The following is a 12,362-nucleotide window of genomic DNA, read 5'->3' on the forward strand; positions in this document are numbered from 1 at the left end:
ATAAATGGTTTATCCAAAAAAATGACTGAGTACAAAAAAACTTACCATTCAGTCAGTATAAAGTCACTTATACACAAATCTCTGCAAAAATTAATTGCAAAATGAAAAATTTTTGATAGGTTTTATCACCAAATTCATCCTGGGGAACTGTTTTGTTTGTGTTTTTGCTTTGTTTTGTTTTCCAGTACTGGGGATTGAACCAAAGGGTGTTTTACCACGAAGTCCTTTTTATTTTTTATTTTGAGAAAAGACATTACTAAGGGGTTGTGGCTAGCTTCAAATTTGTGATCTTCCTGCCTCAGCACCCTGAGTTGCTGGTATTAGAGGTGTGTGCTATAGTAATTGACCTGGGGTGTTCTTAAAAATGTCTCTGAAAACATGTAGAGCTATAGCTATGAACATACATGGAGAATATTCATTCAGTCTAAAGATTTACAAATAGAAAAAAAAAAGTATTTTCCTTTAATATCCAAGTCTTTCAGAGAGTTAGTTCATGGTGTATCTTTCACCTCAGCTTGCCATGAATAAAAATAAGACTCAGATTATGAGTCAAAGTCTCATTCCATAAAAGATGTTTAGCTGAATTTTAAACTTCCTTCCATTTTAGGATGCTGAGCTATCCTCCTGTACAAACTTTTAACTTGTGCACTTGGAAAGCTGTGTTCTTTCCATTAAAAGGCAGAGACTCTAAAATATAGGAACTCATGTCTTTCACTGTCCAACAGAGCTGCCAAGGATGACTGGCACGGCCCTTGTAAACCCCACTTGGCACAAGGTTGTGAAGGAAGGTTTCAGACGAAAGAGACTCCATTTGCATATTAGAATCAGCACTGACACAGGTTACACTTGGAATGTGCCACCAGGAGAAACCCATATGCATCTGGGCTCTGCAGCTGCTCATTGGGCCTGGCAGTGATTCTATGGGTACTGATCAGTCAGTGAGCCTATTTGACTGCACTAACAGTCTTTCCACTTTAATTGAAAGTTTGGTTGTTTTCACTATTCACATGGTAATAAGATTCTTTCATATGAAAATGGCCATGGAAGGGTAGGATTAGACTGCCCAAAGTCAAAATATTTGCCCCTGAGTGGATGTGTTCTCCTTATTGACTCAAGAACATTGTATTTGCTGTCCCATACTTATGTACAACTCTTGGCTTTGCTCATACCATCCCCAAGTGTAAAAATATCTCTATCCTTTATTCATCTTTTTTTTTTAAATAACAATGATGGGGTTCAGGACATGCTACCCCCAAATATGGCACCTTGATATGTTGACTATTTTATGCCGAAGTAATTTGAGGAATGATAGAACCAGGAAGGCCACTCTTACCTTCCTCTTACCCTTCCCTTCTGAAGTAGGTTAGTAAACCTAGGAAGGATGTTCACACCTTCCCTTGAAACAGGACAGGAGGCCCTCATTCAAGAGAACTACTCTCCCTATACCCAGAGAAAAGGAATATCCTTATCCCTGAAAGCGTGGAGGAGAAGAATCCCCACAGATAGGTCTTGCTAAGTTGCCAAAAGTCCACTACCATTATACCCTACCTTCTTTTCCTGTTATATTTCTCCATGACTGTCTACTCTTCCACAAATGTAGCTTAAAAACATGTGACCGTGACAATTTCTTTGAGCCTTCAGTTCTAAAGATTCCCATATCACATAACTAATATTAAATAAACTTGCTTCCTTTTCTCATGTTAACTTGTATTTTGTTATAGGACACTCAGTCATGAACCTAGGATAAGTGAGAAAAAAATATTTTTCCTTCCCTATACCTACAATGCATTTGAAGTCAAATCCTCTCTTTACGCATGGCCTTCCTCACTTTGTACTGTTGTCTGCCTCTGAACTGGATGTATAAGGGAAGTTGGGGCATCCAGTAAAGCCCATTTTCCTTACCTAGGAGTTAAATAAATGCTGCACAATGAGACCATCACCTCCAGCATTGCTAGTTAAGACCATAGTCATCTCATTTCCAAAATAAGGAAAATAGCATTTACCTCACACTGTTAAACATGAAGCTAAAGTAAATTTCATAATGCATGGGAAACATTTATCCACAGTAATGGGCACATGATAGATACTCAGTAAACGTTTCTCAGTTGTATTAAGTTCCATTTCTCCATTTGAGTTCAGATACTCACTTTGTTCCTTTCAATCCTTGGTAGTTTTAAGGAGATGGTAGATTATGGTAATTTATTTTATAAACCCAGTAAAATCATATTGAATTTGTGCTATTTCAGAGTACTGAAAGCAGCAGAGAATAAAACCAAACACTGATGTACAAAAACAGAACTTTTGTGCATTGGTGGTGGGTCTGCTGTGGAGGTGAGGAGTGGGCTGGGCTCAGAGTCAGGAAATCAGCTATGTGGTCAGGATGGCAAGTATCACAGCTGTTTCCTCTTCTGAGGTCCAAACCTCCAGAAAGCATCAACTCAGAGGGAGAGGGCAATTGGGATAAGTATAATTCAATTTATCTGTCACCTTATTGTCAAAACTGAGGCTAACTGTGACATGGATAAAGGATTTAGAGTCAGTGGTTTGAGGCTTTTATCATGCTTTGACCATCCAATATGCCTTTAATTAAGCTCTTGTTGGAATTTTTAAGATTTTCCTTAATATACTCTGACATCTCTTTCATCTTCCAATTAAAGGGAATTTAGAAAAGTCTCTAATTCAGCTACCCTTTGAGGAAAATTCTCTGACTTCAGGACATTAATTCTGAATAATAATAGGAGCCACTTAGAGAGTAACACATTTTTCCAAGAAACCCACAGTCATGCCTATTGAATTCCCTAAAACTTTTATCCTATCAAGTCAATCCAGCTTAAAAGATATTGAGGAATCTGAACATCTTTTCTAGAATCTTGGAGGCCAGTTTCTCACAGGGCTCATCACACTTTATGGAAATGAGATTATTTTAGTTTGTTGATACTGCACTCTGTGAGATCAATTTTTCACAATTGCTGATTCAAACACTGTCATATAACATTTGAAGATGGACCTTTGTTGTATCACTAAGCAATTTCTTAGTAAGAAACACCCTTAGTAAGAAACACCCTTAGTAAGAAACACACTTGATATAAATTTTCCGCTCTATTTTATGGTCTTATTACATAAAGGACTTTTGCTTAAATTAAGTTCAATTTGGAGATAAATAACTTTTTTGTGACCATTTTATTTTTAAATGAAACTGAAGATTTACTTTAGAAGATTCTCTTTACTATATTTAAAGTGCATTTCCAGTTAATGACCAGCATCATCTGAATGCTGACCTTCATTGTATAAACAAATGAACTTTGATTTCTCTTTTTTAGTCCACAATATCACCTCACAGTATTAGTAAATAATAACAACTACCTCTTGGTGAATGCACACAAAAGATAATTGCTGTTTTATATATTTGGGGAAAAGAATAGAACATATTGGGAATAACAGAAAAATATTGCAAATTCCTAATCACTTTTTTCCCCTTTACATTCAATGGCCAAATGTAATTCATCTGTTAATATCCTCAGAAATGGCACAAAATTTTGCTATAATTGAACATCATTTGTGACTTTGATATTTCTCCAGTAAAAGGTCTGTAGCTGGACAGTAATTTTTCAGTCACAAAAAAAAATCAAAATATAAAGAGATATTGAGTGTTCATATCAACTATGAAAGAAATAGGGCAAGCATTTTATGTATATGTGTGCACACTTTCATATACACACATACAGTCACACACACACACACACACACACACACACACACACACACAGCTGAACCATGTTTCCAGGGTTCAGAGATGGAAATATTTTTTCGTTATTAAGGGTAATGTTTTCAGAGATGAATCAAAATCTGACATAGGTGTTTTGTACATAGCTTCAATCATATTTGTTGGGGCCTATGTAAGGTAAATGATAACTGGACAGCATTCTTTAAATGGCCATAGATTTCTTCCCCCTATATTTTAGGGCTGGAAGTCACTAGTAGGGAATCCACCAAACAGGTAGAAAAATGCCTGAACTTACCTTTGAAGGAAAAACCACACAGAAAATTATGTGGCTCAGTCCCCTGCCATCTGAGATCCATTCCCAGGCAAGCACCACTTGGCAGTTGTATCATCACAATAGTTACACCCAAGAAAGCAGTTTATAAAGCAAACACCAAGCAACAGGGCAACAGTTCCATCATATCTACAATATGTGGCCTCAGTAATACACTTTAATAACAAAAAATATTAGATATTTTGAATTTTTTGAATATTGAACTATTTGGTGGGTTCCAGACGACAGGATGATCCAAGATAGCATTTTTAAGCAATTTTTTTTTTACCATTAGCACTTAAAAAAATAAATCAGAAAATAATATGGCTTCAAGTGGACAAATAAATACAAATTCTTAAGGAAGTCTTTGCATTATCTATTGCTTTCCTCTTGATTTGACTCCAAAGATAATTTCTCCCCAAGTTTTCTAATAAGTTCGGCTAGGTCTTCCATATTCTGAGATTTTTCTTCAAGAAGTTCATAACGGAGACTTGAGATGTCCTGCTTAATTTCCTTCAGTTCCCCTGAAATGTGAGTGGTAACAAGTTAACTGTAAATAGGTAACATGGGGAAACCAGTGATTCAATGCTGGGACAGGATAAAGCCAGTCCTAATTTCACATATGTCTTCATTTTGACTCTTCTCAAAAGAACTCATTTCCTAATGGAATGTGTTTCTACTATGTCAGGTAAATATTTTGATCATTGAAGAGATAATAGCAATATCACAAAGTACTCTCGAGGCAAGTTCAAAGGAAATGGTGAATGTTGCAAGGTAGAAGCAGTTCCTCACCCATCCCAACCATTTCCTTTCCTCCAAGTCACCACAACAATAGCTTTTTGTCTAGAAGGTGACACCTCTGGAGAAATGGATGATGGTGAGCTCTGGTCTACTTTTCCCCCTGGGATTCACTCTTCCCACACCCTCCTTTCCAGCTTTCCAACAGCTCTATATCAGGAGCTGTCTGTCCCTGTGTTCAACTCACCTTCGTTAACTTCATCACTTTCCTTATCGATCTGGGCTTGCAGCACATATCTTTTAATGAGCCTCTTCATTATTTTCTATACAGAGAAAGGACAAATCCACCTCATTATTAAGTTCATGACAAATCTTTCATTTGGAATGTGTTTCCAAAGCTTATTCCCTTCAGTAAGCATTTTGGAAGTGAATATCAAAGATTAAGGTGAGTTAGCTATCAGGGAACACATAATATCTCCAAAAAAAATTTTTTTTTGGAAACAATTTTCATATCACCTGGACTAATGACTAAAAAGTTAATTCTTGAGCAAATGAGTTTGGAGCAAGCATCTAGTTCTATATTTCCATTGTTTATATTTTTATTTGAAAAGTATTAGAGCCAGACACAGGCTTTCTATTGGGCAGGTTAAAGATTGTCAATATTGCATGTGCAAAGGGGGAATTAAGCAAATGTTCAGTTATTTAGCCACTCCACCCTATTCCACAAAGACATGTAGTCAGATTTGATTTTATATTTGTTTTTAACTCAGGAATATCAAGTTTCAATGTAATGAAGTTTCTCCAATCTAGACCTGTATCATACAGATGTTGCTTTTACTATTTACTTTGTATGAAAATCAGGACACTCACCCTGTTTACAGAAAGTTCTGTATGGATATATGACTAAATAAAATCTTATCACCTAAGCCCCAAATTAAATAATGAACAATAAACTTTATGATCAAGAACTATTCTAAGCCAGGTACAGTGGCACATGCCTATAATCCTAGCTACTTGGAAGGCTGAGGCAAGAAGGATCATCAGTTTGAGGATAGCAACTTAGTAAGGCCCTCAGCAACTAAGCAAATTAGCAAGACCTTGTCTCAAAATCAAAAACCAAGGGCTGAGAGGTGGGTCCATGCTAAAGCACCTATGGGTTCGATCTCCAGTACAAAAAAAAAAAAAAAAACTTATTCTAAGGATGCCATGTGCTATGTACTAGTACTATTTATAATAGTAGGAAAAAGCTTCTACATGACAAAAAAAAAGAGAATTATTTTATTTTAATAAATCAATATATATTTATAGAAGGGAATACTACACTTACATTAAAAGTAATAGGAATAAATGTTTCATAGAGTGTAAAACAAAGGCTGCAAAATTGTTACTCATTTTATAAGTACGGTTAACTTGTTTATAAAATATTATTCATAACACTCAATATTAATTATATATAAAATTGTACATGTGCACACACACATAATATCATGTGGAAGAATATTTGCCACAAGTAAGCAGTCTTAATTTCTTAGAGGTGAGAATTGATGTGAATTTTCCTCTCTTCTTTATGTTTTTTTGGTAAGATTAGCCTTTTGCAATGAACATGTAGAATCTAAGCTATATGATTCTAAGTTTTTTTTTCTATTTTGTTTGCTTTTGTATTTAGTACTTAGAAAGTGCCTTGAACATGGTAGTTACTCAATAAACATTTGTTGAATTAATTTATCATTGTGATATTAAGAAAAATATTCTAATGATAAAATATTTTTATCTAATGATAAAAATATTTTTATCTAACAAATCACATAATTTGAGAATCTAAATATTATAAATAACTAGACTTATTTTTTCAAAAATTCATGCTTACCTGATATTGTCTTGGAGGATTATTGAAACTATTTAAATGGAAATCCTCAGAACTCCTTATACTTGATTGTTTGTTGTGTCCAAGCTGTAATTTGAAAAGAATTAAAACTTGATTCTTACTTAATTTTTATATTAAATAATGTGTGAGATTGTCTGTTAGTTGCATACATAAACTAATACATAGTCTCATGTATATTAATAATCTTATCCATATGTGTAGTTTCATGTAGTTAACTTGCTTAACATTTGGTCTTCCAAGACAAATCAGTGGCATTCTGAGCATGTCCAGTCCCTTAATGGCTATTAGAGTTTGCCTGAGGAGCCTCTTAGACTTAGTGGCTATGAATCATGTTGTCACAAGAGTCATGCTATGACTTTCCCATGGATACAACTACGGTAGAGGAAGAGGCAAACACGTTGGAGAGATAACAGTGTTGATCTCAGAAGTCTACTGACAAGGGTCCAATAGGCCGACTAACTACAACAGTCGCACCTGGTGTAGGGTCTGATGAGAATCCTGAAGAAACAACAGAGTAAGACTATGTCGTGGGACAGGATTCAGGGGCCAAGAAAGCACTAACTAATTCATTTGAACCTGGCAACTTGTAAAGTTTTGGTAGCACTTTTCGAATAACATTCTATTGTGAGTAATTTTTTTAGGATAATTAGTATTTCCATCTCCTTTTAACTTCTTTATCTTTGGTTCCTTCGAACTCCTCTCTTCTGATTCTTCATGATTTTCTTTACCTTATTTGTTCTTTTTAGTTGTACATGACAGTACACTTTATTTTGACATATTTATGTAAACATGGAGTATGTCTTATTCTAACTAGGATCCCAGTCTTGTGGATGTCATGATATGGAGGTTCACTGTGTTGTATTCATACACGAACATAGGAAAGTCATGTTGGATTCATTCAAATGTCTTTCCTATTCCTTTCTCCCATCTCTTCCCTTCACTTCCCTTTATCTAATCCACTGAACTTCTATTCTCCACCCCCTGCCCAATCCCTGTTGTGTGTTAGCATCCATATCAGACAGAACATTTATCCTTTGTTTCCCAAAAAATGAAAGCAATATGAAATAAATTTGATAACATATGATATTATCATGTTAAGAGGAAGATTAAAACTAATGTATTTTCTGTAGGTTCTTCTGAAGAAGAGAATCTGAGCAAAACAATAGCTCCAAATCTGTATTATTTGGGTACAAACTGTCTTCTGGGAAAGAGAAACTCCAAGACTAGGTTCAAAAATACATGTGATTTGTATTTCCCAATATCTCAGTAGCTATAAGTAAATTTCAGTATGACTCAAGTAAAATCCTCACTTTAACTTCATGCTTTGTTGTTTTAAGTGGCCACGTGTTGGATTGAAAGAACTGGGCACACACATTCACCCATTAAACAAGTAGGGTCCTTTACACGTACAGTGTTGTGCTGGGCTCTGGGTACTCAATGCAGAACATAATTATAATCCAGCTAAATTATAATCATAGGCAATATATGGAAAGACTGATTGAAATCATGGAAACAACACATAAATTTTAAAACAATATTTACAGAGCATTCTTTTTAAGGTAACTTTTTCTTTAATCTCTAAAATGGTCAGCAAACTATTCATATAGTTTTACTTATATTGACTTTAAAAATTATTAGGATAATATTAATTAATTTACCAAGTTAACCAAAAAGTGGGGGTTCTCAAAAAGAGCACTTGATGGAACCCTGAATATCTTCAATTACAAAAGCTAGTTGTAGAGCATCAGGCAATATGCTTAAACTTGCTATAATTCCTTCTGATGACAATGGGAGTGGTCCCCTACTAATTCACAAATTCATGAAATGCCTGGAAACTTTAACTAACATTTTATAATAAGAAATCTGACTTTCAAACTATGATCTATAATTTAAGAACTTCATTAAATATGAGGACCAAGTGCAAGCTCATATTCACTCCCCCGTTAGGATACAGCATGAAGGGTGAGGACAGTTTCATAATTAAGGGAACGATGTCCAGAAAGACTTGAACAGATTGGATAGCACAGAAGATGTAACAATGCCAGGAAAGGCAGAAAATGGTAGTTTGTTTATTGGAGAATGTATACAATTTTCTAGAGTGTGGATGTTAAAATATCATGACTAAAGCTCCAGTGTGTTCACATAATTTCAGCAGCACACTCTGCTCTCCCCTGTACACCTTCAGTGGGTATAGTCTTAGTTTCTCAATCCTGATACTGTGTTCATTCTGGACTGGGAAGTTCTTTGGTGTGAGGGATGTTCAGTGCACAGCAGAATGCTTAGCAGTATCCCTGCTTCTACCACTAGATGCCAATAGCATATCCCTTTCCATTCTGTGACAGCCCAAAATGTCTCCAAATCAAATCAAAAGCACCCAACTGAGAACCACTAATATAGTTAATGGTTTATGACTAAACAGCTACGACTCCATTTTGATCATTTTTTGTGACTAGTTCTGCTTTAAATCTGAAATATTAAGTTAGACATGGAAATGCAACACGTCTTTTCAGCAAAAAAAATCTAGTCAGCTTCTAATAAAGAAATTCAACAAATCCTTACTTGAAAATTGAATAATACAGAGAAATAGTATATAAAACAATTTGCAAAGAAGCATTGTTACCACTTGGTGGCAGAAAATCCCAATGTATGTTTCCGTGTGCAGCTACTAAAATAGTTTAAAATCTGAAAAGTGAGATCTGTAACACTTTGGCACTTCTGGACATACAAGGAAATTCAGCTTGCAACATGAGTAGTGCTTAAACTTTAGAGATTCTGTTATTTATAGATTGTGCCAGCACAGGGTGGGGAGTGAAGAGTCTATAGATTGGAAGCAATAAAGACTTTTTCTGAGCCTTGTCCTAATATGTATGCCTATGGTCTCTTCAATTATGAATGAAATATTGACTATTCCATTTTTTTACATCTTCTACCACATTGTCTACATTCTTTATTCTTTTTCTTTTTCCTTTCCTAATAATGAGTTCAATGCCAGCATTTTTCATCTTGTAGGTCCATTGTAGGATCAGTGAGGAACACTAAATAGCTTTTTTATTATTCATTAGGACGGATGACTATGCTTCCATCTTTGGAATTCCTTACATTGCTAGACATAGATACAGTTCTGGAAATCTCCTGTTTCTCACAAATATTAAATGGCTGAAGCCTGAAACAAAGCAGCAAACAGAAAACATGTGAGCATGATATTCAGGCAGCAGGGAGTGCAGGTGTGGAATGGAGCAGTGCTGCACAGTGCTGGCAGACCTCTTGCTTTGCAACCTAGTAGATGTGGATTTGCATTCTGACTCTTGTCTGGCATGGGACTTTAGACAAATCATTCCCTGCCCCCCAGTTTCCTCAGATAAATAATAGGGAAAATAATCTCACCTACCTCCTAGCTAATGTGAGGATAACACATTCTACCACTGTCAATTACTGCTAGGTTAGCATTATAATTCCCTAAATTCTTATTAAAATACACATTTCCATGACCTGCTGCCAAATACAATTGAATAGATCTAGAAAAAGTTACTGGAAATATGCAGAAAATCACACAAAGAAGTGGCACTGGTCAAGTGGACACTGTTGGAACCACTCTTTTCTGTGATTGTTTCATCAGATGATTTTAAAAAAATCTCTGCCTTAAGCAGTAGCTAAAAAACACAGTTCCTTTATCCATTCATCTGTTGAAGGGCATCTAGCTTGGTTCCACAATCTAGCTATTGTGAACTGAGCTGCTATAAACACTGATGTGGCTGTGTTACTGTAGTTTGCTGATTTTAGGTCCTTTGGGAATAAACCGAGGAGTGGGATAACTGGATCAAAAGGTGGGTACATTCCAAGTTTTCTTAGGATTCTCCATACTGCTTTCCAGAGTGGCTGCACCAATTTGCAACTCCACCAGCAATGTAAAAGTGTGCCTTTTTCCCCACATCCACACCAACATCTATTATTGTTTATGTTCTTGATAAAAGCCATTCTAATTGGAGTAAGATGAAATCTTAGTGAAGAAACTCCAGTATATATACACGATGGAACACTAGTCAGCCATAAAGAAGAAAATATTATGGCATTTGCAAATAAATGGATGGAATTGGAGAATATCGTGGTAAGTGAAATAAGCCAATCCCAAAAAACCAAAGGCCGAATGTTTTCCCTGATAAGTGGAGGATGATATAATGGGGGTGGGGGTGGGGATGAGAGAATAATGGGGGAACTTTAGAATATGTAGAAGAAAATGAGAGAGATCCAAGATGGCGGACTAGAGGGAGGCTGCGTTCCTTGTCGCTCCGAACTCTGGTTTCAAGCAGAGGATATCTGTTTCTTGGTGAGGCAGTTTTTGCTGTTTATCGATCCCCTGCTGTTTACCCATTTGTCTGCTGTGATCACCTGCAGTCTGCCAGCATATCGACGCCTTTTTTGAGTGCAGATTGCTCACTGGCAGGTGCCTATAATCCCCCATTTGCCTGCCTCTTGCCTGTCCATCGCCTGCCTTACACCTATCCATCACCCACCGCATGAGGTTCACCTCCCGATCATCCGACAACAGTCAGCAAACTGATAGCTGACCGCCAATGGAGCGCCAACTGCCTGCTGTTGCCTGGAAGTTCACTGTTACAGTACCTGCAGGTTTGATTACACGTGGCTGCTGCCATTTTGAGACAACAGCCAGGTCCCATAGGACCCCTGGCCGAACTGACTGAGCCCTGTCTCCAGGATTCCTCAGCCCGACTGATCACTCCCTGCCTCTGGGGCCCTCACATCGACTAACTGCTCCCTGCCGCCAGGACCCCCAGACCAACTGACTGTGCCCTATCACCGGGACCCCAGACTGGCCTCCAGGATCCCAAAACCACACCAAACACACCCGACCTCCAGGACCCCTGCCTGACCAACCGCACCCCGCCTCCAGGACCTCTAGCTGACCATGTCCACACCCTGAGCTGCAATTCCCCATTTGCCAACGCATTTGGAAGCCAGAGCGACCACCTTGGATAATCCTGGAAGCCATAGCTCTTTAGGTGCGGCAAATGCCATCCTGAGACGCCTGCTGGAGACTGGAAGCTCATTGTCAGGTACCTCTCATGCATAAGACTACTGAAGACTGGGAGATTTGATTACTATATGACTGTTATACTGTAGATTTTCTTTTTTGTCCTCATTGAAAATTTTTAAATTTTTATTTCTTTACTTTTCTTGCTCTCTTTTCCTTTTGTTTACCTGCTCCCTCAGAGTCTCTTTCTACCTTTTTGCATGCTAACATCCAATTTCTTTTGATTACACTCTTACCCTTTCTATTATCTAGAACTTCTGTATATTCTTTTCTTATTCCATTAAAAGCTACATTCTACATCCCTCTATATCCTCTTTGTCCTCCATTAGACACTGCAGACCTTATTGCAAATCTGTTTGTTTTACTGAAGATAATATTTGAACTCATTCTGTTTATTATGACAATATTGTTATTGTCCTCATAGGGGCTATTTGGTCTAGGATTGCATAGTGTATGAATTGGGCACTGATAATATTGATCTCCCCTTCCTTAAAGAAAAGGTTTTGGAAACCTATAGGGCCACTATAAGCCTCTAGGGGGAAATCTGCAGTACCCCAGATCTGCACTGCTAGAGAGGAAGATACATGAACAACATGAAAAAACAAGGGAAGAAAATGATCCCAACAAATCTAGATTCTATATTAATAGAATCCAA

General features: G+C 36.9%; 1 protein-coding gene across 3 annotated transcripts in view; it reads right to left on the reverse strand.

Annotated features, from left to right (window-relative positions):
* Positions 1-3,117: 3,117 nt before the first annotated feature.
* The window catches only part of Trpc6 (transient receptor potential cation channel subfamily C member 6), a 139,470-nt gene continuing 130,225 nt past the window's right edge, over positions 3,118-12,362 (reverse strand). For all 3 annotated transcript variants that reach the window (XM_047517226.1, XM_047517225.1, XM_047517224.1), the window contains 3 exons: positions 6,640-6,723; positions 5,020-5,095; positions 3,118-4,558 (listed from right to left, as the gene is read on the reverse strand). In XM_047517226.1, the coding sequence (XP_047373182.1) occupies positions 4,407-4,558; positions 5,020-5,095; positions 6,640-6,723 (312 nt within the window). In that variant the 3' untranslated portion in view covers positions 3,118-4,406. The remainder of the gene's footprint in view (positions 4,559-5,019; positions 5,096-6,639; positions 6,724-12,362) is intronic.

Source organism: Sciurus carolinensis, chromosome 11, assembly GCF_902686445.1.
Source record: "Sciurus carolinensis chromosome 11, mSciCar1.2, whole genome shotgun sequence".
Lineage (NCBI taxonomy): Eukaryota > Metazoa > Chordata > Mammalia > Rodentia > Sciuridae > Sciurus > Sciurus carolinensis.